The 27,755-nt window shown below is 39.0% G+C and overlaps 1 protein-coding gene and 1 long non-coding RNA gene across 9 annotated transcripts in view; one reads left to right on the top strand and one right to left on the bottom strand.

Moving 5' to 3' along the window:
* The window catches only part of RBM20 (RNA binding motif protein 20), a 103,672-nt gene that overhangs the window by 1,933 nt on the left and 73,984 nt on the right, over window positions 1–27,755 (top strand). Inside the window, exon 1 of one of the 7 annotated variants that reach the window (XM_048060587.2) lies at window positions 20,325–21,104. The exons of 5 other annotated variants lie outside the window; for them this stretch is intronic. In XM_048060587.2, coding sequence (XP_047916544.2) covers window positions 21,091–21,104 — 14 coding nt within the window. In that variant the 5' untranslated portion in view covers window positions 20,325–21,090. Of the gene's footprint in view, window positions 1–20,324; window positions 21,105–21,376; window positions 21,417–27,755 lie in introns of those variants that run through there. One more of the 7 variants, XM_067000664.1, reaches the window with a different exon arrangement.
* On the bottom strand, window positions 22,837–26,326 carry LOC125182395 (uncharacterized). Of its 2 annotated transcripts, XR_007162006.2 has the most exons (3): window positions 24,534–26,303; window positions 24,171–24,316; window positions 22,837–23,572 (listed from the first exon to the last, which is right to left on the bottom strand). It is a non-coding gene; the product is annotated as an uncharacterized lncRNA (long non-coding RNA). The 2 variants fall into 2 exon arrangements; XR_010832882.1 differs by having other exon boundaries at window positions 24,171–26,326.

The following is a 27,755-nucleotide window of genomic DNA, read 5'->3' as shown; positions in this document are numbered from 1 at the left end:
ACACAGAATGGCACACGTTGAGCGTCTCCATCTAAGGTCCTGCAACTTGATCGCGCTGTTTTGTAACCGCGTGACATAATCCAGCGTGCGCCTCTGTTTACCTTAAAATTACGTCTCTGCCCTGGTTTTATTTGGAAACGCAGGCAAATTGTATTTTGCTTTACTGGTAATAACTTGGTGTTTTATAATCCGAATTGGATATTCAGTGCATTTGGTGGTTATTAGGCAGGGACATATCAGGGCTCGTCTTAAACTGCTGTTCTGAATTTATTTGCAGTATGCTGGGATAGTTGTAATGGCTGGCACCATAAGATACTTGAAGAGGCTAAGGAAAGCAATGATCCTTCTGTCTCAGCACAAGATGAAGTCATGGTGGTTTCATTACTAGGAAAGAAAATACCAACGTCTTCCCGAGGATTTAGATTTTCTTGACTGCTTCCCTTTTTTTTTTTTTTTTTTTAATACAAAACAAAAGCCCAATTGTTGTCTTTTTGCTTTGTGAGCTGCGGTAAACAAGCGTAGAGTTACAGAATGGTAATTCTGAGTGGTATGGTTCAGAACACTGCGTGTTGGTTAACTGAATCTTTCACCGCTTCTATTTTTCATTATACCATTTAAACTTACAAAGCTCCCCAGATTCCTTCTCTCTCCACCCCCCAGAATACTTTAGAAGCTTTTACAGATGTTAGGTGAAGACCTACGTCATTTAAAAAATGACTTCTTATGTGGGCAGCTGGAGAAATTTCACTGTGAACACTGAGCGTTGAATAGGGATTGAAATTTAGCAAACCGGGAGATCGGAAATGTCTTTGGTAGCAGCTCCATTGGCTGAACTCGCGCAACGCAGATAGCGTGTGTGCTGTTTTATTGTACTGCAAAACAACTGGTTGTTTAAACATTTCTAATGTAATTTTGATATTAAAACATAACGGAATCCCTTGATGTTCCTGTCTGAGTCCTGTCCAAATACAATAATATCTAAAATGAACGATCCTGTATGTATGTATTTCCCCCCCAAGTGAAAATGTCATTGTGGTTGATACGAAAGGTCCAATCATAAGATTTATAGAGCAGTTAAAACTTTTTATCTGAGTAGGTGGTTGTGATGTTTGATGGGAAAATAATTCAAATTTTCCAGAAGTAAAAGCATTCCAAAGCCCTTATGTTGTAGGGCTGAGAATGATAAGCTGGTGGGGAAGGGAAAACCTGAATTTGCACACTCTGGGTGATGACTGATAAAAACATATGCTCGCATATAAAATAAAGAAGAAGACTGAGAAGGACTGAAAAGGACAATTCTAATTGTAACCAACACCATTGTAATGTTGGTTAATGTTCATTGTCTATTTCCACTGTGGTGGTGTGGAAGGAGTAGAAATGCAGGGTACGGCCTACAGCACTGGCAAGTGAAACAAGTATGGGAAACCTCCGAAAAATCCTCAAATACCTGCTCTGCACAGAAAGGTTTTATTTATTTATTTTAAACTACTTTTTATTTTTATTTATGTATTTTTTCCTTCCCTACAGGTAGGTCTGCTCTTACAAGCAAAGTTTTTTGTTTATAACTTGGAGGTGATATTACTCAATGCAATATTTACACAACATCTCAGAGTCTGACAAATTTTATCACCTGTTGTTAGATTGACTGCTGTGCATGGACACTCCCACCAATAATTCCAGGTGTGTGGTTCACTGCAGGCTGATGGAGCAGCTGTCTGGAAATAAGAGAGAAAAAAACAAGTGGTGGTTGTGGTCTAAGTATAAAGATGTTTCATGATGACTGCTTTCTGTGAAAGTTTGCACAAGCAACCTCTGTAATTATAGGAGGCCTGACTATTGAAATGCAATCTCTTTGTACGTTTTAATGGCTAGCTGTGTGCTTTCATTTCTAATGATTTGTCATGGGTAATACATGCTCAGTCGAAACAGAGCACTTCTGAGCTCCCCGTGTTGATATAGGACTATACGTTTATTTTACACGTTGAATAAGGCATCTAAAAACAGTGGGGTTAAAAACCAAAGTTAATATATATATTATTTTTTTTCTAAGGGGTTGTGTCCCAGAGATTTTGAGCTCCTCTGGAAGGAGGATGGAATTTCCAACATCTGTGCTGGAGTCGTCATCAGTTTGTGCCAGTTCTGGGGGCAGACAGAAGTAAGCAGGCTGGTGCTGAATGCTTTGAGTCTTTTATTTCCTATAGCAGCAAGGAGGAAACTTGTTGGAAAGAATAAGTCTTTTTTTTTTTTTAATTATTTTTAAGCAGGTGCTTTTTGATTTTTCTTTGTCTGTTTAGTGTAAAGTGTGGGGTTTTCATTTTTTTTTTTACCAACTCAAGGTCTCTCAGGAGAGATAAAATATGACATGTGCTACCATTATATGCATTAGCCATGGCAAATAGTTTGGCGTATATGGCAAAGGCAAAATGGATACTTAACAAGAGGACAATAGAGAAACACTGGTTTTACTGTTTCTCTTCTTGCTGCTATTGATCCAGGCTTTCTGTGTTTACTTGCCTTCTAAAGCACATCTCCAAAATCTGAGTTGCCCAGCAGAGCCCTGAAAACTCAGATGAGTTTGTGTTGTAACAACTAACTTCTCTGGATGGCAGTGAAAACAGAACCGAGTTCTGTAGCTGTGTGAGCTGAGAGGTGTTAACAAAACAAGGGCAAGGAGCGGAACCCAGCAGCCAGCACAATATGGGTGGTGTGGGACTCGCTAGAGAATGTGGGAACTAAACCCGTGTTATTGAACTTCCCTTGGCGTTTCCCATTCATTGTCTCTGTATGTCAGGAAACAGACAGTGAGGGAACCTCGTTTTTCCTCTGATTTTTCTGTCTACTTGCTGTGTAATTATTGAGTCTCTTCCTATACCTCACCTGACAGTAAAATTGGGACTTGAAATGTGTTTGGGGAGGGCACCTGGAGATGCTGCATGTTTAAGTTCAGTTGCTCACAAAAAGTAGAAAGTAGCGTCAGGGATGGTAACTGTCTTCAACATCAGGTAACAAAAATGTCTCATTTATCTTAAGATTTATTTTTCTTAACATTTCTGATTCTCATGTAAAATACCCTTTTTTTGAGGGGAGAGGGAGGAAGAGTAGGGGGATGAACCAGTAACAGCCCCACCACGTCCCTTATATCAGGTGTGACCTAAAGATCAAAGATGAATTAATTCTGTAGGTATTACAGTTTAAACAAAAATGACTAAAAATGTTTTGCTTTGGTTTTGTCCTGAAATCTTTTGATTTTTTTTTTAAATCATTTTTTTAAACCAACAGCCTGTTGGGCGAGGAACGCAATAAAATGCATGTAAAGATTGAAGAGGGAGCACAGAGGTACAAAGTAGAGAGGGATCAGAAAAAAAAAAAGAATTAAAAGAAGTGCCTTGCATGCAAACATTTCTGTATAGTCTGGCTTTTATTATCAATTATCAATAAATTTTTAGTTGCCCAGAAATGTCAAAATTATTTCACATATTTTAGTGGAGGCTAAGATAGCAGCAGCAGTACCAAGTTAAGTAAGAAGTGAACTAATCCCTAGTTGATGAGAAGCAGAATAGTAAGCAGTTTGAGGAACACAACACATGGCAGTGGAGTCCTCCTTACTGTAACTAAGTTGCCTGGATCTCGCTCTTTTATTGGAAACTTAATACTACTGCTCCCATCAATGGGAAGACTGGGAAATGGGTTCTTTGGTTTTTCCTCTTTATTCACTCAAATCTGCAGGCAGGGAGCTGAGCTAATGCTGCTCTGTGGTGACTCCGCTAAAAGCCCGTTTGGAGGAAAGGAGAATGGAGATGGGTAAAAGCCTCAGTGCCTTCTAGTTCTGGTCCTTTCTGGGGACTGCCAAAATGGGAACAAAATCTTTAAAGGTATATTTATATTTCATAGAGGGCTGCAGAAATTTCTTTAAGAAATGGGTTATTTGTGTGAAATACTAATTTTAGTCACTTTAAAATTCCATTCTTCAAATAGAAAGTGCTCTTTCTGAAGATTATGCTGTCTTGATTTTTTTTTTTAAATCTAACTCTTCTGACCTGATTTGCAGCTAGACACGTTACCTGACTGACTTTATTCCCCTGCATACACGCACACATACACCCAGCACCATTCTTTGTAACCTAGTACAGTTGGTTTAAGGATGTAATCGCTCTGTTAGCCTCTGCCCCTCTGTATCCCGCTCCTTTCTCTTTGTCACACTAATGACCCGTCACTGCAAAGCTGTCACTTTGCACGCTGGGTGAAACCAGAAAACCTGCGCCTTTGGGTTTTGGAGAAGTTTAATATCTGTCCTGTTCTGGCAACACGAGCCTAGCCTACTTTACAAGTGCATTTTGCCTCTTTGGAACAAATGCAAAATAAAAGCATTGTGTATTCTGTTGCAAGGGGACAGAGGCTTGTGTTGTTAAAGGATCAGTGTTTCGTTATCAGTGCACAGAGGCAATTATTATTGTGGCAGGCTTGCTGCTTTAATTCTTTTTAACACAAACTTGTGAAATGTGACTTTAATTGATACTATCCTGATACCACAAACTGTATATTTTATCCTGTGCATCTGAGGAGCTCCAAGGAAGCCAGATTTGTTCATTTTCTGCAAGTCCACACTGGGAGATGAACTGGGTATGAGTGGGGCTGGGGTGGAGTTGTGCCGTGTCACCAAATGGTGCTGCTTGGTTTTGTCACCTGCCATCTCAGTTTAAGGATGTGCAGGTGTCTCACCAGCTCCTGCAGAAGACTCCAAAGATGCTGTGATCCCTGCCTAACTCTGGGTGATGTAAAACTACTGCTATAAGAGTTGTAAAGTGCAGTCCATCTCCCGTGTGGAGTTAACTCTAAAAGTAGACAGTGTTACATGGAATGTTAATGACGGTGACTACTTTAAGAAGAGTGGGGATTCTGCTTCACTGTCTTGGATATACTTCCTACTAGGAAAAGACAAGGTTTGGAAAAGGAAATGTTTAACTCCTGTTCCCTCCAGTAATTTCCTTGAGTCTTCTGCCAGCCAGGATGGATGGAGAAAATGTGTTGTGGGCAGGCTACAAGTGAGCTCCCTGGCTGACTTCTGATCACCTGGTCCCTTGCCTGGCTTAGTGGCTCTTGAGGCTCTTGACACCAAAAGCGTGTGGTGTTCTCTAGTCGTAGCTGTCCTCAGCTTGCCATAAATCTCCTGGTTTTCTGTACAGCATGCTGCAAAATATTGGAATTTGGACAATGTAAAGTGTTTTGAATTTGGTTCAATCAAAAAGTAAAGTTTTATGTCTTGTGGCTTTTTTTCTTGGAGGGGAGAGATGTGTGTGGTGATGGCACCTGCGAGGTAGGGCCGCTTCTCACACAGAAATTTGGAGACGTGCAGGAGTTGCTCTTGTATTTTTACATACATTTGAATATTTGTTTTAAGAAATAGGCTTTAAGTACTTCTCCAACAAGTGCCTTGACAGCCCAGGTTACATCTGAGGTTTCCTTTATTGAGATAATAAATACTCTTCTGTGGGCTTTTGCATTGGAAAGCAGCAGTAAATTGACCACAGTCTGTTTCTGCAGTAAAAAATTTCTGTCTTTGCTGATTAACGTGCCCTTCCCTTAGGGGAACATGTGTTAAGTACATTTATTAGGTTGGTGACACACAAAGCTCATTACACTGACCAGTGTTTTTGTTCTCTTCTTGGCCTCTTTTTTAATGTGTAAAATAAAATCCACAAATTACTTCTTGAGAACAAAATGCCATATAATGTCTCACAGGATCCCGAATGCTTGTCACCCTGCTTTCTGTTCTGCCTGGAACTAGAGTGGGGGCAGAAAACTTCTGGTACAGAGGAGTTTCCTCCAGTCCCCACAGAGGATGTTTGTATTTTTGTATTATGTCCATTTGCATTGTTTGCAGTTCTGGATCTCCTCTACTGCCTCACATAAAAATTCTGTCAGCGATTATGTGCAACTCAGTGTGAGGATGGGATCTGAAGAAAATGTGGCACTTGTCTCCTAAAACCTCAGACAGAACTATTAGCAAACTAGGGTGAGGTATTTTTCTGCCCCAGGCTCCTCTTATCTTCCAAGCTCTTCCATTAACACATCTTAATGTTCACACCCCTGCTATCCATGTGCTCTGTGCCATCCATTTGTGCCCTGCTCATGGCACATTCTTGTAAGGTCACCTACAGCTTTCTACCGTCCTGCCAACCAACAACCAAACCTTGGGCTCTTCTCTTTATTTGCCACTTCATTCAAGGTCACTATTCTATTCTGCAGCAACACCTCCTCCCCGTACAGGCAGGGCTTACCCTTTTGCTGACATCTTTCCATTGACTCCTTGAAATGGCCCAAGAGGTTTGCCTCAGGCTGTCCTGATGGGGATTATGCTTGGGAGAGTCGCTGATGTATCTGGAGGTGAACGTATTTGTAAGTAATGCAGGAAAGCAGTGGCTGACTGGGATGGTGTTTGTAGATACCTCTGTCAGCACTATGGGCAAAGAGGTTCATGGATGAAGTGGTGCAAACAAAAAGTTCAGCGGTACTTGAATCCAAGTCAGCTCTTGTGTCTTCTGTACTGTGTTGGATGTTATTTCAATCTTTTGTTTTCCAGCTCCTGGAGAAGTAAAAAGTGCTGACAAACTACTTCATACTTGACAATAAAATTTAAGTGAATCACTTTTTTTTTTTTACATTGCAAAGTATTAAAGGATTGAATTTCCTTTACCAAATAAAAAAGGTAAAATATAAATTTTCAGGGACTAGAAGTTTATTTCATTTTGTTTAAATGGTGCAAAGAAAAGCAACACCCATCTTATATATTACATAAATTTCTTAAGCAGTCAATCCAGTTTGTTTGGCAGTGGTAAATAAGACTTAAACTCCTCTTTGGATATAGTGCGTATACTATGAGACTGGGCTTGCAAAGCATTCGTACGCATGAGGATTATTTTTGTGTGTAGGCTTTAGAGGATCAGATCTCATCATCTAAGTCTCCAAGGCTTCATGAATGCTTACTGCTTTGCCAGGTCTTTGGGAGTCTTGCACAGAAGAGTCACGAACAACGAGCACTGATAGGAAACACCTGATACATCGGAAGCCAATAAATAAATAAAATAGATAGCTTGTGTTCTAGCATTGAAGCTTTAAAAGAGAGCATGGTGCTGTGTAGGGAGGAGTATCGACCCATACTCCTGTATGCTTTCTAACAGCATGTTAATAAGCTGAGGTGTTTAAAAAGCAATACTTTGGAGTGTAAAACTTCACAGTTGTGGGCTTATGTGGCAGCTCAGCCTCTTTCGAACTGCAAGTCAGGGCCATTTGGAGCCTTCCTGTGCAGCATACTGCCTCTTACTGTGCATTTCTCAGTTCTTGGCACTGCTCTGTTTGTCCTCCCCTGCTCTGTATGATAGAAGGCCCTTTTATACTAAGACAGAAACATGCAGAAGAGAAATTCCTCCCACTTTTCTTGTTGATCTGTTCAGTATAACAGACTTTTCTTTTGTATGTCCCTCTTCAAAACATTAAAACCGCCTGTTTTGCTTTGGTTGCTTCTCCACTTCCAAGCTGTATTGTGAGAAAGTTGGTAGCAGTGTTCCAAAGCCGAAGACTTGATTGGCAAGTTTTAGCTGCGAGTAAATTTTCACAGCTGATCCATAAATCCCCGACAGACCATTAGGAGCTTCAGAGCAGCTCTGGCAGGCTCCCCTACAATAATTGTAGTTTTAAGTTTGTTATATTTAGTTTTCTCACCTCTTAACTGGATGCCAGGGAGCCCTCACCAGAAGCACACCACTCTATCAGCTCCGTGTCTACGCTTTACTCCCCGTTGGCAGTTTGTGCAAACAGCACGGTGCGGGAGGAGGGCTTGCTGCTGCTCTCCCAGTGGACAAGGCAGAGAGCTCCCAAGGGTGTGACTTGTGATAAATGGGCCCCTGTTCTGACACCAGACATTTCAGGAATTTGAGGAGACCTGGAGTACATCGCTTCTCACCCCCTGCTGCCTGCCCCTGCTTGTAAGAAACAGCAGAACGACCAAGGGAGGCAGGAAAAAAGCTGCTTCAAGCTTAAATATGACAGAGTAGCTTGTAACTCTGAGACAGACACAGCTCTGAATTTAAAATCTCTGAGGTAATTTTATTTATTTAGCTGTAGCAAAGCTGGCAGTTCTCGGGGTAAGCACCTCGCTAAGAAAAGAACTCTTTTCTCCAGCATGGGCGGCAGCAGTGAGAGCAGCAGGCGTTTCTTTTGGGTAGGGGGTTTCGGTGGTGATGATGCTATTGCAGCAGCTGGAAGCCTGGCTTGGAGACCACGACCCCTTTAGGCCTATAAACATACCTTAAAACCAGTGCTATAATGGTTATATTGTCTATGTTAAGCCCTAAAGAATGCCCCTTGCACACATGGGCCCCACGTGGCAGCCTAATAAAGCCAGAGGAGAGGTTCTGATCATTCTTTGGATTTGGATCCTGCTGCAGGGGCTCTGGAAACAAACTCCAATTTGGCTGATTGTTTGGGCAATGTATAAAAATTGTGCGTGTTTCTTTTGGAAATCTGAACTGCTTTGTCAAGGACGCACTTTCCATCTGGTGGAGCCTGGTGTGTTACCTTGCTGAAGGGAGAAGGGGGCTGTGTGGTAGGAAGGGGAGTGATCGTAGGCAGACTTTCAAACAGCTATTTTTTCTCTTTATAGAAGAGGCTAGGATAAATTAGATACTGGATGGTCATGCACCTCTTTATCCTTTGCTACGTAAACCAGTCTTTCTTCCCTAGAACCCATCTTTACACAGGAAGGTGAAAGAGAAACATTATCTGAATTACATATGAAAAGGGAAGGAAGAAGAAGTAGTTGAATTTTCAAATAATTATTTTTAAAGCAAGACAGACATTTCATTCGCATTTAAAGATCCTTCAAACAAAAGTCATCAGAAGCTTTGTTGATTAGGGTCTTGTTAGGATAAGGGTAGAGTAAGTAACTATAAATAGCCGTACAGTGAGTGATGACCTCGCTCTACAAACTTTGTGTTGAACTTATGCCGGAGACAGTAAAAATGTCAGCTGACAGCCTTCCTGTAAGGAGGTATTTTTGACTAAGGATCTTCAATAAAAGAAGCAGAATTGGTCATCTCCAATCCTTACTTTCAAGTGCTTTAATGTCATTTGATGCAAGATGTCAAGTGCAATGTCACTCCTGTGGCAGGGATAGGGTGCGCTTGGTGCCAGTTCTGGTATCCGACAATTGAACTAGAAATGCTCAGAGTGATAAATGAGCTAATTGCATCTGTACAAATGAAATGCAGAGCATGTTCCAGCTGGAAGAAAAGACAGCACCCTTCATCTGTATCTCATAATGGAAAAAGTTTTCAGAACCATATGGAACTTCTGATGTGACTTGGGAATGGTGCTGGGTTGTGGAAAATAACACAGTGCTTTTAAGATTCAAACCAAAAGATACTGGGAATGTGGTTACAAAGAAATATCTCCTTAGGCTCACCTGCACAAGTGTGCTCTTTTTTGTAAGAAGTGAATGAGTGGGAAGTGGTCATTAGAGGCCAGCGTGGCCCTCCTGTGCTTTCAGGCAAATGGCTTACCGAGATCAGGGGCTGCAGCTCAGGATGGCAGCGTGTCCTCGCTCAGTGGCTGCTGACCAGCAGGATGCTGATGCGAGCTTTCACCAACTCTCAGTGCATCCACACGGCAAAGAAACTTGCAAGTGCTTATTCATGGGAGTTGCTGGAGTGAATCAGGAACCAGTATTTATACATGCAGCAAGTTTACAGACAGAGCCTAACACGAATCTGTAATTAAAGATTGAGCGTAGTTGCACTGGGGACAAAGAAATCTAGGATCCTCCTGCTCATTGTTGCTCTGAATACATGTGAGGGAGGCAAGAGGACAGTTTAGAAGAGTTGTTTTCACGGCAGTGTTAACTTAGGACCCTACTTAGGCTTCAGCGGTAAGGCTGCTACCCTCATTAAAGCACAATTAATCTTGCTTACGGTGGTGCTTCTAACACAGCTGAGGGTATTGGGGACCTCCACTTGGATAGCTGTCACTTTGGCAAGAATAAATTGGCAAAATAATTTGAATGCTTGTCGTCCAATACTGTTTCCATTTCCACCGTTCCCTGCAGGACAGAAAAGTTCCCCGTGCAGTGCTATTGACCAGGAGGGGTTTCAGCCTGCCCCACTGCAAGAACCTGCCAGGCTGAAACAATGCTGAGCGGCCTGAGGGTTGCTGTTGGGAAGCCGGTGTTTGAGATAGGTTAATCAGAGAGAGGTCAGGAAAGCGCAAAGCGTGAGGGAGGCATATCCAGAAGAAGAATCGATCTTTCTTTATGTGGGGAAAAAATCCTATGTGCTTTTTCCCCGCTTCTTTGGGAGAATCTAGGCATTATGGTGGCATTACGTCAAGCAACTCCCCCCTCTTTCTGCAGTGCACTTTTGGACTAGTTGGTATCAACGTTTGCTTTTCCAGATATTAATTAAAATGAGAATGAAGTTAAAATTACCTCAAGGTGCAAACTCAGTCATTTGCTTTTTCTTCCTCATGAGAGAAAAGTGGTGTGCTTACAATTTTAGTAATTGCGAGAGGTGTCTGTGAAGTGGCCGGGGCAATTGGAGGGTTCTCCAACTTGTGTATACGTCTTCGTTGCTCCGAATCCCTTGTACGCTCAAAACAGAACTTTTTTCCTGATGGAAAGGGTGCCTAGACTTATCTAGAGCTATAGCAGGTTATTAATAGAACAGACTGCATTTCCTTCACATAAAAATACGAAGGGCACTTTGCAGAGAAAAAATCCTGCTGTGCCTTTCTGTCTTTGGGACCAGCTCATCACCCAGCTAAAATTAAAAGGTGAAGTCAGGCAGTTCTTACTCTCTATTTTTAAACCGCTTCAGCATATGAATGTGAGTGTGAAATCTTTCTTTAGGCCTCTCTTAACTTAATTACCTACTTATTCAAAATATTCTCTTCTCAAATTGCTGAGCTAAAATTATATTCATCATTTCTATGGACACACTGGAAAAGTGTATATTTTTCTTTTGTTAATGTTTAATTAATTTTATGCTTAATTTGTAGTTCTATAGTTATTTACGGTGATGGAAGTTTCATGGTAAGTGTTTAAAACCCATTTGTATCTGTTTCAAAAAAAAAAAAAAAAGACAACTAAATGATATTCTCCTGTATCTGTTCCATGATTTTCTTCTGGAAAATATCATGAAGAATCCCAGTTAAAAAAAAAAAAAAAAAAAGTATATTAAAAATAATAATTTTCATTTGACCATAATAATACAAAATGATGTAACTGCTGAAAATGTTTTGTTGTTTTTTTCTCCGTCTTTTGTTCTATGGAAGCTTTTTTTTTTTTTTTTTAATTATCTATTTTGTTTCTATGCCTTTTCTTTCGTGTTTGAATAGAAGGGCTGGTGTGACCCCAGTGCATGAAATGCAGGGGAACTGCTTATAAATCATGGATTTGCCAGTCTTCTGCTGATTTGGATATACTGAATTCATCTTCCTGTGTTTCAGCGAATCTACGAAAAATGCGTATCAAATATCTTTGTTGAAATCAGAGTGCTCTTTGCTCGCAGAAATAATGTTCTCCAGACACTTACTTTTAGCCTGCAGAGGGTGTGCTTTCCTCCTTCAAATCATCTCCCTGCGCAGTGCCACCGTCCCGTTAACACTGTGCTGAGAGGTACAAAGGGAAAAGGGCGTCTGTCTGTCTGTTCCCTGTGGCATCTGCTCCTGGATTTCCCTGGCTATCAGGTGTTTGAAGCACAGGCTGTGCCTGCGTTTCTCTTGCACCAAAGGTAGTGGTACTTCTTCAGAACTGGCCCCTTTCACGATGAAAAAGGCACATGTTTCTTTGAATTTTCTTTTGGAGCTGGCGATTGCCTGTCATTTTCTATTTTGCACAATGCTTACAGGTCCATACATCTCCATCGTTTCCTGATTTCTTTGCTTTTGTCAGCTGGAGCAGCTGTGGTGTCAGACATCCTCGAGTCTTCCCTGTGGTTTCCTATGTGCTGGTCACGTAGTGCTCAAGCTCCTTCATATCATGTCACCTGTGTTTTGTCTTGTACTGATCTGAAGCTGGGCGAGTCGATAAGCTTTTAAAGACATTTCCATTAATGTCCTAATACTCCTGGAGTGTGCATATGGGAGTCTGTATTTAGTCCCGCCTCTGACAGATGAGTGAGTAAACTGTTTGCTGCGGACTGTCTTTAGGGTGGCTGGTGCTTAGGGACGGCAGTAAGTGTGGTTCCATCTCCCCAGGCAATTTCCACGTGCTGCTGACCTGATTGGTGTACTTCCACGTATCTCACTCCTCACTTACCAGAAATACCCGAGATTTCTTATGCTTGGGTGTTGGATGACAGCACATTTGTGTTGCTGGTGAGAACCACGTTGCTATTCGTGGCGTTCAGTGGCAGTATAGTTGGGCAGCCAGACAGTGATGTTAAGTAACCCAGACTTGGAGCTGTGGTCTCTTGGACTCTTTGCATGCCAGTCTCTGGGCTTGGAACATCCCACCCGTGAATTTGTTCCAAGCTTCCACCCCCTCTGTGCCCTCTCCAGAAAACTCTTGGAAAAACATCTCTTGTGTAAATCCTCCTGGCTTGGTTGGCCACTACCCCTCTGTTTGTGCCATCCTGCCTTGTTGCCTGGTTTTGATTTCAGATTGAAAACTTGTCAGCAGAGATTTGTGAGTGTTTTACCTCTGGTAAAGAAACATATAGGCCTCTAACATACAAGCGAGTGGCCTAATTCTTTCATGAGTGAAATGTTGCATTTTTGGAGTTAAATATGGACGTGAAGTTCACCTAAACAGTGTGGTTTTCATAGGGCTAGTTACATTCATAGATTTTCTTTTTTCCTACTGCAGACTGTAGTTCAACATCAGAAACATTACCCTGGCAGTACCCCCAAAACTTTTTCTGCTGTCATCTTTGTCTATATTTGCTGCTATTTAGCTTTCAATATTCCATTCTTAAAAAATATTTTTATTTCTTGTAAATGAGCATTGGTATAGTACTATTTCACTGAAGCCCCATTGCTTCAGTGTGCTTGCGTATGTGCCTGAATCTTGACCAGATCAGTGGGTTTTATCTGTGTTCAAATACTTCTGCACTTGAAATGGAGCCTGAAGAATTTGTCCTCTGGAAGCTTAGATTATGTTTTCACCATTAGAAATGAGGCACCTGACAGCATTAAGTGATCAGAAGGATTTCCAGCCATGGGCAAGCAGCCATTATGTATATATTAATCCAGAGAAGGAAATTTGGACAGCTTTTGATTTAGTAGTGCTCATCTGTAAAAGTAAGCTGAAGATCAGCACAGCAATTACATTTAGAATTGATCAGAGTACTGAAAGGGAGAGGAGAAGTTTATGGTATAGTGCAAATCTAGTAGAAAAGCTTGTTGTACTTTTAAACGTCCTGAAAGCTGCATTTCTCAACAGGGCCAAGTGAGCCATTATATGATTGCTATGCTGGTTTAAAAATATCCTACCAGCTTTGTCTCATTTTAAAGCAAATTCTAAATTCTCTAACATCCTGTTTGATAGATTGGATTACATTACTACAGAACTTAAAAAGTGTTTCTCTCTCTTTTTTTTTTTTTTTAGCAGTTTGAGCATTTATACATTTGTTTGAATGCTGTAGAGCTCAGATAAACAGATTTTTTATTTATTTGTTGGGCTAAACATTTTATTTTAAATCTAGACTATAAAAATCTCATGTTCTTCAAAATGTTGATTTAGATAGTTTTAATGGTAGATTTTATTCAGAGAATAATCTTTTTCTTCTTTTTCTTTTTTTTTTTTTAATTTCAAATATGATACATGAAATGTGTGTATTTGAGTGGATAATAAAACTAAAGAGCTAGGTAAGAAAGCGGTGTTCACTGAAGCATACAAAACTCCTACAGAGATTTCTGTCACCTGATGTGAGAACAACTGAGGAAAACCAGAGGGAAGTAATTTGTTGTGTGGCATATTGTGCAGGTGGAATAGAAAGCATCCCAGCAGTATTGATAGATATATGTAATATATAAACTTTTATTTTTATGTGCACGTATGTCTTTTGGTGCGTGTGTGTTTGTGTGCTTATATACAGTTTTATTTATTTAACTCACTCCTATTTTAGAGAACATTCACAACTTTAGCTATTATTATTGCTAAGCTTTTCCAACAAATTAGTTCTCCATTTTGGCCTCCCACACAGCTGGTGTGTCCTCCAGTCATGCAAGAGCTGTGTTAGAACAATGTTGTGTACAACAAATGACATTGTCCGAAAGGTCCGTTGGTTTCTTACCACATTTTTGGGGCAGTCTAGGTCAAAGCATGAATGTTGATATGATGGAAACTGACTTCATAGTTTTAAGACATTTTAAAAACAGGAAAACCAGAACTGTTCCAAATTCCCCCTGATCCTTTGGCTTTTCTGTTGGCTGAGATTTCAGATTGTTGCGTGGCCTATTGCATGATGTCACTTTTATGGCAATTTCTGTCAGGTACTCCTTCTATGATTTTTATCACATTCATAGTTTGTGATTAGGTTAGCATGACCTGATTGTTTGAACATTTGGGATTGTGGCAGAGTTTAGCTGCTGAGAGTGTTATGTGAGCATGGCTTTATATCTATATTTATAGATATATATTTATATATTTAGAGATATATAGTTATAGTGTGTGTGTGTGTGCATATATATATATATATATACACACGCACACACATACATACCTAAATATTTTCTTGAGGTGTGGGTAATACCCCTGTGGCGTATCGCCTTAGGGATACTGGAGGCTTGAAAGTAAAATGGGAATGCTGTATGGGAAAGCCAGCCCAGAGGTCTCATTTGCTGAGCTGTATGCAGATTGCTTCGTCAGGGGCTTGTCTTTGTCTTCCTGGAAAAAAAATGCTGCGAGGAGCACGGTGGGATCTGTCAGCCCTGGGCTGTCTGTGAAGGGATCCACTGTGATATGAAACTGCTGCGGGTTGTTGACCCATGCTGGCTTTCAGCCATGGAGCAAGTTCCACAGAAATGGATCTAAGTGCTGTTGTATAAACTTTGCTTCACATGACAGAAGTGGTGCTAGTCCCTTGCTGGCAAAGGGCACGTCCGGCTTCTCTTGCGGCGGGAGCGAGCTCCGCAGCATGCTCATCATGCGCCAGAAATAACAGGCGATGCTGGGCATTCCTCCTGGGGAGAGCGGGCAATATTACAGGTGATTATGACTATACAAAACACAGGGTTTGGCTGTTGAGTTGCTCCCTGGTACATTCTCTAGGTAGCGTTTGCCTTCAGCAGCTGCCCGCGAGCAGTCCTTTCTGCCCCTACCAGCACAGGGACCACTCACTGAGCGGTCTGGGACGGTGACCTTAAATTGCTGTGCTGCCATCAAGGGCCAGCACTTGAATCCTACTGCATACTGAATAGAAGTTGCTAACCACTGGGGAGTCTTCAAATCACCTTGCTGGTCCTGAAAAACTATATCCCAGTATCGTTTCTCTGAGCTAACTAATCCACTGCAAGAATGGATTTAGCAAGACGATTTATCAGTGGAGATTTGCATCGGTACGTAATTGGTTAAGGATGTAAGCTGAAATTTAAATTTGTACTTAGATATGGGTTTTATTTAAAACAATATCCTACTTAGGATTACAGTAACATATTTTACAAATCATTCTTCAGAGCTCAAATGGCTATATTATATATGAAGAACGGATTCAGGAGGCTTCACAGTATTAGTGATTATCTTGTAATGTTTTCCAGATGGCAGAACGTGACGTAACCTATACTGTCCAGTTTCACCACACCACATATTCCGTCACACCCAATAAGTAACCAAGAGACTATTAGAAAATAACTTGTTAATTCAAATGTTCCTTACTACATTATGAAAACTGCAGATTAACAAATCACGTTGGTGAATACCAGAAGATTGATTGCTTCTCAAAGCTCTGCAAAAACTAGATATGCGACTTGGATTAGCTAGCTCAAACTATGCTTTGGTGAATGAATTCCATTTTCCTAAGGGCTGTAAGGTAGTTTGCATCTGTTCAACTATAAATTTCTCTAGCGGCACTCAGTAATTCCCATTCTTGTTCTTTGGAGAAGCAATGGGAATATTTATTGGTGGTTGTTTGCATTGATCTGAAACAACTACATCGCTAGTTGTGTGGGCATGGTGGCTAAATTCAACTTAATTGCAGCTTGCAGTTGCTCATAATTCTGCTGATGTTCATGCAATAATGTTGTTTACTAACTGGTGCTTTTATTAGGCTCACAGACCATCATTTGAATGCCAAACCCATCAAATTTAAGTAGGCACTTAGCTCAGGATTTTCTCAGCATTAATTGAAGGCGTCAGGGGTACTGCACTGGGACAGGTGCAGTCTTGCTGTGCAGAGGCAGGATTTGAGGAGTACAAGGGGAATGAAAGCTCCTGGTGCATCCTGACATCTAGCTGTGTAGATTTTCTCACTTGAACCCACATCCAAGAAGTCTTTAAGGGAGATTAGGACTGTGGTAGGAGGTTTCAATGCACTGGCAGTTGTCCTGTGGAGTGGGTTTTGTAGGCACTTCTTCAGGCTATCCTACCCTTTGATTAAGCCCAGGAAAAATGGGTTGCAGAGAAGAGTAAGAGATACATAAATACACGGTATTAACTAGCTTCTGGAAAGGATGAGAAAACTTCCTGAAATGGATTTAATATCTTGCAGTGGTCTCATCATCTAGGGAGCAGCTGCCCGTAGGCTGCCATCGGTAGGCCGCAGATCACTGATCTGGCACCTTCTGCTCTGTCTGTAGGCATTCAGGCAAGGAGGCCTGCAAAAGGAGCTGAAAAACACTCTGGAAAGAAGAGCAGCTTCTAACATAATCCTAGTTTCAATGGTTGTGCCATGCTTGCTTGTTTTACCCGATGACTTCCTCGTGTGGTTTTTATCACGCACAGCATTACTGGGCTGGTGGATGTTTTAATTTTTCCTTTATCGTGTCTCTGGGGAATTCCACAGTTCAGTACCAAAACATCCCCTTGTATGGGAGGAGGGAACGAGGAGAGGTTTGCATGGTGGACGTCTCATTTTACAGTTTCCTGATGATCTTCGGTTTGGCTGCCCGTAAGGAGCGTTTGTTGTTCACAGTCGCTCAGCCCAGGCTTCTTTATTGACTCAAGCTGTCTTTGCTGGATGCAGCATTGCTGGTGATGAATGTGCTTTGTCGTTCTGATTTGCATGCCTTGTCGTGTGAAACAAAATTAATGATGGTGGCTTTTGGAAATAGAAGAATAGCTGAGAGCTAATTTCATTTTTCATTTACTGTTCCTCCAAGTCCATGGGAAGGGCTGCAACGCTCGGTGTTACGTAGCCTCTTTGCCTCTTTCTCTGTGTCTTCTGCAAAGGCTGTGTAGAAAATGGGCTCTCCAGCGATTAGGACAGAGCAGAGGAAAAAGTCCTGAAAGGATGGCATTTTCACACCTTTCTTTCCCCAGTCCTTCTCCCTTTCCTCCCCTATTCCTCAGCAACTTTTCCTTCAGGTTTTCTCACACACAAAATCTTGCTAGCCTTCCGGATGTCCTCTTGTATCCTGATCTGCCAGATTCCTAGTTTCTCCTCTACCAAGTCAAGGTTTTCACCTTTTTGTGTAAGAATTGGTTGCTTCCTCCTCACCAGCTAAACCCTGTGTATGTAATACAAAGAAGAAATATCCATCACTTTGTCCCATTGGTAAGAAATAATGTACAGAGTCGCAGCAGCTTTGACTCCTGGAGAGGTTTCTGCTCAGAAAGCCAACCCACTGACCTGGGTTAAGACAATGGGAATGAATTTCAGCTTTTGGCTGTCTGAGAGAGCCCAGAGCTGGCAGAGAGGACTTTTTGTTCTGGAAGTGTAACATTTATAAGAGGCCTGAAAATCCTTTATTACAAGCAGCTTTCTGGCACTATGTGGTCTCTACTGTAAAAGCATTGAGTTTGTTGATGAAGGTGGGGGACATTACCTTGCAGGTTAGGAGCAGTGACCCTATATTTTAAAGAAATAGTATAAGGCAAGCCAAAATCCTGCCCCGAGGGATTTTTGGCATGACAGCACTGCTGTAAATGTAGATTTTGTTAGCTCAGTATGCACGCTGCAGGTCTCGTAGCCATATAGCTCAGCGGGCATACCACAGGTCTCGTAGCCATAAGCGCAAAAGGTCAGGGTTGTGTTTAGCCTGTAACTATCAAGTCTGTGATACACTATTAGTCATAGAAACTTGAGAATTTTGTTAAGATATTCCGAGGCTGATTTTGATATATTGGAACAGCTTTTAAAAATCCATCACAGCTTAAAGTGGCTGAGCCAGCATGAAAGGCAGTCGATTGAAACACAGTCTTTAAAAGATATTATTCCTCATGTGGTTTGTGATATTTACAATCTTCTGTTCATTGTGAGAGAAAATTTATCTGTAAGTGTAAAAACTGTCTGTCTAGAAGTAAATTATTTATGCATAATATAGTTAAAATATTTTCATGTAACTTTCCAGTTGCAGGAATAGCATGAGATCATTTTAGCAATATTAGTTTAAAAATTTTTTAGGTGCATATAAGATTTTTTTTAATGTTGCAGATCATTCTTTAAAATACTTAATTATTGCATTGATCTTCTCACCTCAGCCCTCAGTTTCTAATAAATCCTAGTTAGGCAATTTTTATATTATTCAGTAGTGCTTTAATCACTGTATTTTGTGGTTGTTTCCTTAGAACAGTGTTTATTTAAATCAGCTATGTCAAACAATTTTTATTGGAAAGATACACAGAAAACTATGAACCAGTCCTGCATAAATTGCTTATTTTCCTTAGTCACTTTTTCTGTTTAAAGGCGGAAGTTTTTATGAAGCAGTCAAGTGACAAATGGATGTATTAGTTGATACCCATCTGCTTGTTCTGTCCTGAAAAAGAGCCAAATTGCAGGGGATAGGGTGGGAGCAAAAGTGCATGGAATATATAGGTCTTCAGTGTCTAAACAAAAAAAAACAAAAACAAAAACAAAACAAAAAACAAAAACAAAACCAGAAACCCCACGATCTGTTTAGTCTCTTATGCTAATTGCAGAAAAAAATCTATATACATACATATGTATTTTTTCTTACAGAACTCAGAACAGATTACCAAATTGTATTGCCTAGCTTTTCCATGAGTAGTCGTTAAACTCGAGGCAATAACGAGCTGGCTGTCTTGCTCTGTGCAGAGAGTCCTGTGAGCTGGTTAGGTAGGGAATGACAGCTGCAGAAAGCAGCAGTGTGGATGGGACAAGCAAAATGGGTAATCGCTTTCATGAGTGTTATCTGTCATATTATTTATTGGCCAACATTAACATACTGTTGCACATCAGATAATTTTACTGTAATTAGATATTTTCTGATATATTAAACACATGCCTCACATTTGTTCTTATCAGTGTACTTCTGCTCTTGAAGGCACTTGCAAAAATATGCTATTTTTGTGCTTATACTCCAGACATGTTAAACACAGAAATTTAAATTAGTTCAAGTAGCTGTTATTTTCTGAGAGATAATGGCTTATTCTTATTTTAAATTCTTCTTTTCCATTCTTGTTTATATATTATATATATACAGAAGGAAAACATGTTTTGTCTGTGTCTCATCAAGAAGATTTGTTTCTTTTTTCCAATGGCACACAAACAAAACACATGATCTTCTAAAAGCAGGAGTTTGTTTTCCTGGCAAAGTAAGTCTCTTTGGGAAACTGGCAGGTCAAATTCATCATTGCTTGCAAGCTAAACATATATAACACAAAAGCTATTTAGGCATGCCTGAATTCCACAATGTTATTTTGAGTTATTTTTCAGAGCACTTACAGGAAAAAAAAAAAAAAAGACTTTTTTTTAATGTTCAGCAATTTATTTTTTTATTTTTAACCAGGCTTAGAAATAACAAATTCATTTAAATTTGCAAAGACAAATATTTTAAATAAGAGGGAATGTACGTTTGGGAAAAAATTTTGTGGAATAATTCTAATTTCAACTGCTGATTTAATAAGGGGTTTTATTCTGTTCTATACTGATACTTTGTCAAATGTGGCTAGCTAATTAATACCAAATAATACGTGTCCTTTCAGTAACTGTATGTAGATTATTTTTACCCTTTGATTTCTTGAAACTTATGTTATCATTTTTTATTACCTTGGAATCCTACTATACATGAAGGGTTGGAAAGTTAAATATTAGTTATTTATGAAGTTTATGAAGGTTGTTGGTAGGATTTTCTTTTAGTATTTAGAGTAAAATACAAATGGTTGATTATTTTTTTCTTGTATGCTTTTAAAAATCATTCTTCGACTCTTTTTGGTGAAAATGTATGCAGTCATGTGTTCTAGTCACAATGCAGAATTCCTAAAATGATTGCAACTTCAGAGGGCATTTTTAGAACTTAGTTTCTGTTTTCTTGGTTTTTCTTTATTTTTCCTGGGTTTGGGATTTTTTTATTCAAAAAATCTAGTGTGTACTTGTTTTATAGAATCCAGAAATAAAACATCCCATTTTTAAATAAAACAAAAAATTTTTCTTGAAAAGGGGCTTCCTATGTAAGATAGCCCTAAAAGGAAAACAAACAAACGAACAAAAAACACCTTTGTTCTACTGTTTTGAAAAGAACTCTGTCTCAGCTAAAAAGCATAGCTGCTTTCTACTGATGAAATTGAATATATCAGAAGCTGGCGTCTTTAATTGTGTTATGAAATTCTGAAATTATGCAATAGAAAAAGAGTGGATCTAATACTTGGTTGCTGAAATGAAATAATTATTAATTAATAGCATCTAGTTATTATCTTATCGTCAATGCATTTACTATATGTATATTTTAACCTGTGGGCTGTAACAAAATGTTAACTTACAGACTATTCTTGCCTTAAGTTCAAGCACCTTGTTCCCTTTCAAAAGATAAACTTTCAATAGGCCAGCGCTTATCTGCCTGGCTTCCTGGCTGGCTGAGATTTAAGCTATACTGGCTCGAACAACGCACGCAGTCGAACCTTGCTAACCTATGTGAGTGCTCAGCAAGAACATGGGGAATTGCTGAATTCTTATCAGTAAGAGGAAAAACTCAAAAGCAAAGATAATGAATCAGAAAAGGTAGCGTATTCATTTAACATGATATGGGTTTATAATAATTACTTCAAGTAAAATTTAATAGTTAATATTTCTTTTATAAGTTCATAAAAATGAAGAGGACATCTTACTGCTATGTGTGGCTACTAGATCTTCTGTAAGAAGTATTTATGTTTATAATGTGTAATATTGTGGAGATTAGCAAAAGGCAGATGAAGGTCTCTTTTTTTTTTTTTTTAAATTCTTGCTGTGAGTGTAATGCTGGTGGTCTTTGTAAGGAAAAGATCTACTTCTGTTGAAAGGATAATGCACAGAAACAAGAGAAAGGACCTCAAGGTAGGATTTATTTTTCTTGTTCCTATTGCCCTTGACAAACGTGTTTTTTTCTCAAACTTGGTTCAGAGAAGTTGTTCTCAAATATGTTGCAGCAGATTCAGATGCCATTATATGAAGTGCTTAATATGGTCTGCAAAACAAGTAACTCTGTGATAACTGTGCAAGTGTTCTCTGCTGCTCTCAGACGGTCTATTTTTGACCTGGAGACCAGTATCGAGTCCTGGATTTTGTCAGGTCAGGGGGTGGACTCCAAAGACTTTATCTCTTTTTTTTCCTTTTGTTGACAACATATCCTTATCCTTCCTGGGTCCTGGAGTGACTGCTTGATAGTGTTGGTATTTAAAATACCTAGATAGGAGAAGTCATGGAAATTCCTTTTCTATTTTTAAGGATGCTCATTAAAGTTGCTAGCAAGGCTCAGTCAGACACAGGGGTATGGGACAAGACTGGGGAAGAACACTATCAGAGAGACCAGGAATTCATAGAAAACTGTGTCACCTTCAAGATAGCTTTGTTAGAGAGATGTATGAAATGCATAAATTAGGGTTAAATAAGCATAAACAAATTGCAGATATTAACTATTATATATACATCTTCATTTATTTATTTTTAGCAGGTAAACTTTTAGAAAAAGTATTTTTTTTCTGGTGCCTTTGGGAATTTTTTGATTAAATGATTTTTTTTTTTGTTTTTAAAGAACGTTACACTTATTTAAGAAACAGTTATTCATGTGCTTTTTTAGATTTACTCTTAGATAAGCAGCTGACACTCAATTATACACATAATATAAAGAAAAATAATATATACACAATATGTAATATAATAATATACAATATATGTAGTTATATATATAAATATTATAAAGGAAAATTAAGAACAGAGGGGGGATGTCAAATTCTGTGCGAAGTATTCAAACCGTGAAGAGGTGCGTGGTCTTTGGAGTCTGGCAGTAGCCAGATTCATTCACGTCCTTAAATTGATTTTTGCTTTAACTGCTTAATGTTTTATCTTGACACTTCCCCTCTGCCCCAAGTTTGTGGACCTTGCAATGTCAAAAGAGCAAAGCAGTTTAACAGTAGTTACTACTCTGTCTGTGTTCGTGGGCTAATAATGCAGAATTGCATAACTAACAAAGTGTAGGCTTTAATTGGCTTCATTTGTATTGAATTTAAAACGAGAAGAAATTAATGTGAACAAATTAACTATGAAAATTTAAGAAATCTGCAGAAATAATGCAGAATTTAGTAGGAGAAATTATGAGTAATGACTTAAAAAAACACAACTATTTCAGAGTTGTGCATAGCTTTCTATTAGAGCAATACTTAGGGTAAATATGATTGATGGCTTTGTCAAAATGGTAATTTTCTCTCTGTTTTCAGTCTTTTTCGTATAGTAACAACTTTTATTGGGGAGGGAGAAGTCAACAGGAAAGAGAAGAATTAATTTATTCAATAGAGGCGTTTAACTAGTAAAAGGTTCCCTACCTAAAAACACGTTTGCAAAATTTAAGCAGGACTTTGGAGGATGAAGTGAAAATGCTTGAATTTACATATGTATTATCAAAAAAAAAAATGTTCTTTTGTGTAGTCAGGCAGTGTGTAAAAATGCACTTATTAAAATTTTTAAGGTGATTCTCTTTCTTCAGCTTAATCATACTGTGTGAAATGAATATTTTTTTCTCATGCAAACCTGAAATTTTCATTTTGTTCAGTGGTTACTGAGGTTTTTTGTGCCACCTAAAGTGGTATTTTTATGCCTACTGACATGAACTATCATTGTGTTAACAGCAATGGTGGTGAATTATACCTGAAAAAATTAATTGGATAAATAATATGCATTTGAGCTTGCATTAGTGTAACCTGGCACAAGATAGCATTTAACATATGTATCTGTATCATCTCGGGCAGCGGGTGCAAAGCTCTGCATGAGGAGTAAATACTGCCTCGGACAAAGAAAAACTGTGGAATTCTTTCATCTTTCAATATAAATTCTTGGTTGGTGACAGCAGCGTCGCCCCACTGGCAGTTTGTGCAGTGCAGCAGCTCATTTATGAGGTCTCCCCTGGATATCGTCAAGGCGTTAACTGCTGCCTGCTTCGGTTTCAGTGGTTTGCAGCGTCTCTCTCACATGGTTTAGTGTAAACTGGTTTTAAAAGGCTGGAAATAATTTTGTGAAATCTGTCAAAAGAATACTCAGAATATTTCTGTAGCAAATAAAAACAAGTGCTGCGTGTTGGTACTGAGTAAGATTAAAAAGTAGTAAGAAGAGCTGAAGATATTCCTTGATTTTAGTACTTATTCAAATCAGTATAGACAATTTCTCAGTTACCAACTCATTTGAAAAACAGGAATTATTTTAAAACCACAGAATAAATCTTAGCCTAATCACCCCCTTGTTGTTCCTGGAAGGACAAAGCTCTTCGTATCATTCAGGAAAATGTTGACACTCTATCCCATGAATTACTATTCTGATAAATTGTTTCTGTTGCAGTCCTCCCTGTTAGCATTACGCCTGTATTAAATACAAGCAGTCCTACTTGTTTTGTTAAATAAAATAATCAGGATCATGCAGCTTGGTCAGTACTTGTTTTGGGAGTTTGTAAGTCTGGCTACGTAAATTTAAGTGCTCTTGTAAAAAGTGTGTGAATTTAACAGCATAGGCTGCTCTGAAGTACTCTCCGATTGTATGGATTTTAAGCATAGATTAATCCCCAGTGATTCCCAGGGCTAGATAAGTAAATATGAGAACATTTACCTGTTAAAAAGCGTATGATCTGTTATACAGTGGATAGCATGTTGGTTTTGGATCTGTAGGCTTGCCATATGGAGGGAATTCATCTTCTCTTAGTGTCATTCATCTGTCTTGAAAAATCTCTCTCTCTCTGAAAGCGTAGGGGAGAACTGAAAAATCAGAAAAAAAGAAATACATTGCAGAATGAGCTTCTTTGGTCCCAGTCAGATCCTCTGTGCTTTTCCAGTTAGAGTTGGGATTTCTTCCTTAAATGACCTATCTTCGAGGATTTAAAAAGTCTCTATTTCTGTAGGAGACATAGCTTAACCTTTGCAACACTTTGCATTTTGTATGTTAAAGCTTGTCATGGTGACTTTTTACATTTACCAAAACCGCAGCTCTCAGGCTTTTCATGTATCACGCAGATACCACGGGTCAGCAGGGCATTAGAGCTGTGCTGAACGCAATCGGTTCCTTGAGTAGTATCTGGCTGTCCTTTCGCTCAGAGTTACTGTTCTAACACAATGAGCCGCAATTTTCTGTCTTGACTTTAGCTGGAGTGAAAGCTATAGCATAGCAGCGGCGTTGTGGGTTTTTGTAGCAGATTTTCCTCAGTGTGGTTTAAATATAATGTTTCTTGGTAAGTGGAATGGCAAAGGAAATCTAGCGGTCATGTTGCTGATGCAGCAATGTGTATCAAAGACCGGAATTGCTAAACTGTGAGCTAAACTTCCCAATTGTGCCATGACCCGCTGCAGATAGCACTTAAGCAAGCGTGAGAAGGAGTTTAGCTGTAAGCTACTCATTTGTACAATATATCAAATGTCTCCTTGTTGGGACAGGTGAGGATTATTTATATTTTAAAAATACTCCGAAGTCGTTGTTGAGGCATACTAATAAAATCAGGAAATAATGACCTTCCTTCGGAATAATTTGCTCTGGAATGGTTCTTTACAGGTACCTTTCTTCCCACTGCATATATGTTATAGGCATATAACTAATCAAATTATGCAGTGTAAGAAATCTTAGTACACCAATAATATCTTCTGTCTTGTTACCTGCAAAGAGTAGCAGGGAGCATGAATTTTTTTCTTTCCAGGAACATGCAAATACATTTTATATTCCCTGCTCTCTCTTCATCATATTTCAGAGTGTGGCTGTAAAAAAATTACATTTTTAGAGACTCCTGTTCAGCTCTGACAATCATGCTTGCACACAAAGATGCAAAAACCATTGTTTGTTATTCCTAAGTACTGCTGTAGCCTGAAGTTTTTCTTTTCAGCATTAACAGTTCTTTCTCTGATTCTTGCTTGAGGAAATGTGTCAGGGAATCCCATGCTGATATCTAAGCATAATAAATGCTAATGTCCAATATTAAGCTTTGTTAAACAATCCATAGAATCTGTAAATACTGAATTCCTAATGTAATTAATAAAGGTCAAATAGAAATTTTGGCTTCATTGAGCAGGAAAATAATCCTGTTGCATCTAGTTTCAAATCTTCCTGTATGAATAACTGATGTGGGATAGTTTGAAGCCCAAGCCTAACAAATTCTTGTCAATGGACTTTAAGTCCTAGAGCTATGATATTCATGGAAATTCGTTTACATTAACATTTTGGGCTTAAGAGAGAAACAAAACAAAAATAACCTGAAAAGAGTCCAGGGAGGTGTTGGTAACCTTGGCCCCCTTAAGAGCCCTTGGAATTAGTGATTTTTCCTTCGTAGCACAATTGAGACACAAAACCACTGTTTTCTTTAACAAGAATGCTTGGACGCCCTCCAATCAAGTGTGAACAAAGAGTTGTCTGTCAGGGTCCCAGGAGCCCCACATCTGCTTTTTAAAACAGGATGTGGGGAAGGGTAAAAATCCACTACATCTGTGACGCTAACATGGTTTGGAGAACACCTGGAATTACCAGACCCAGCATTTGACGCTTCCCTCTGGAGCTCATTTCTGACAGATTAAATGCTTTAGGGGCCAGGTTCCTGAGTTGTGTGGGAGCGCGGTGCTGGGACACATTTTCCACTGGAGGACCTGGCCCCTAAAATCTGAACCTAGTAATTCTCCTTTAGAAAATAATAAAATCATTTCAACAAATAATTTCTGTTTTTATTTTATTTTTAAGTTACCAAAAAAAAAAGTAATTTTTAGTTCCTTTCAGTATCCACTCAAAATTTTGTAAGGAAGTGCATTATTATTTATGCCTTTATTTTTGTAAATTAACTTCTTGTTAAGCTGATTTCACTAGTATGATTGTCCAGTAAGATAGAGAACGTAGAACACACAAACAGGTTGTGTAACAGGTTCATTCTGTGCCTGAAGGGGCACAGATAGCTGAGCGTTTTAAGTAGAACCTAAAAATGTTCCCACTGATCAACGTGAAGTGAAAACAGCCCAGGTATGTCACACTATCAACCAGCTTTTAGCAGAATGTAATTCACCACTTACTCAGGTCATTGGCTAACTAATAAAAAGGAGAATAAGCATTTTGGTGGGCAGTTTGTGGAAGGAAAATTGTTTCTTGACTTTTCTTTTTGATTATTCATCTATCTCGTTTTCAACTAAAGATGTCGTCACTTGGTGAATTTTGTCAACAATTTCAAAGAAGTTTCGTTTGTTCAGAGTTTTGTTCTGTCACTGCATGTCATGTCAAAACGATTTGTTGGGTGTCTTTGTTTGCAGTGGGGAAACAATGGTGGGCTACCATGTGCTGACTCTAAAACTCATAGAAATCAGGAACAGCAATAATAAAAATGTGTCTAGGCATGGTATAAAAGTTCTGCTTTCTATTTTAAAAAAGTATTTGAAGCAGTGGCCCAATTAGCTGTGTATTAATATGTGTAGTAGAAATAAAGATAGAAATAAAGATTGTTCAAAATACATTTTGTAATATATTTTAGAAAGTAGCTGTACAAAAAAAATGTAATTACTGTCATCTATATTTCTGGAATTTTAAACCTCACAGGAGAGCTCTGTAGTGGGAAGGTTGACAGACGGATTTGTAATTATATGTTCTTGAAACTAGTAGGTGAGTATGGTAACGACCGCCTTGTGTGTTCACTCATCATTTGTGATAGCACGACTGAGCGTTTCAAACTGAATTTTCAAAGCGTTTGATGTTTTCAATACTGAAATAAATTGCGTATTTTGGAGGATATGCAGTGCAGATGAAGAGGCAGCTGAGTGCTTTAATTCTTGTTTTGTTTTTATGGCAAATAGCGAAAGTTGAGGATGTTCATGGGTTGTTTTCTTTGTTTGTTTTGGTCAGCTGAAGTTCTGCTGTTTTCTCAGGAGCACTGGTTTGAATGATGTGAACTTGTAAAATATGATTCTTTCAGAAGTAATCCTCAATTACTAAGAAGGATGATTGTTTCATCTCTTACAAAACTGTCTCCTTAGAAAGTCTTTAAATTGCAACAAACTAAAATAGAGCTAATGTCAGCGGGGTTGGTTACATCCTTTTTAACAGAGAAGTCTTCGAAATACTGAAAATGTATCACTGGATATATCTACTTCATAATTTCAAACAAAGATAAAACTGAATAGTTACTTTAAATTTAACAAACAGGGAATGTTTTAAATGGAAAAGATTCTGAAATTAGGTGGT

Source organism: Anser cygnoides, chromosome 7 (assembly GCF_040182565.1).
Source record: "Anser cygnoides isolate HZ-2024a breed goose chromosome 7, Taihu_goose_T2T_genome, whole genome shotgun sequence".
In the NCBI taxonomy this organism is placed as follows: domain Eukaryota; kingdom Metazoa; phylum Chordata; class Aves; order Anseriformes; family Anatidae; genus Anser; species Anser cygnoides.
The sequence above is the reverse complement of the archived record's forward strand: the minus strand, read 5'-3'. Positions and strand labels throughout refer to the sequence as shown.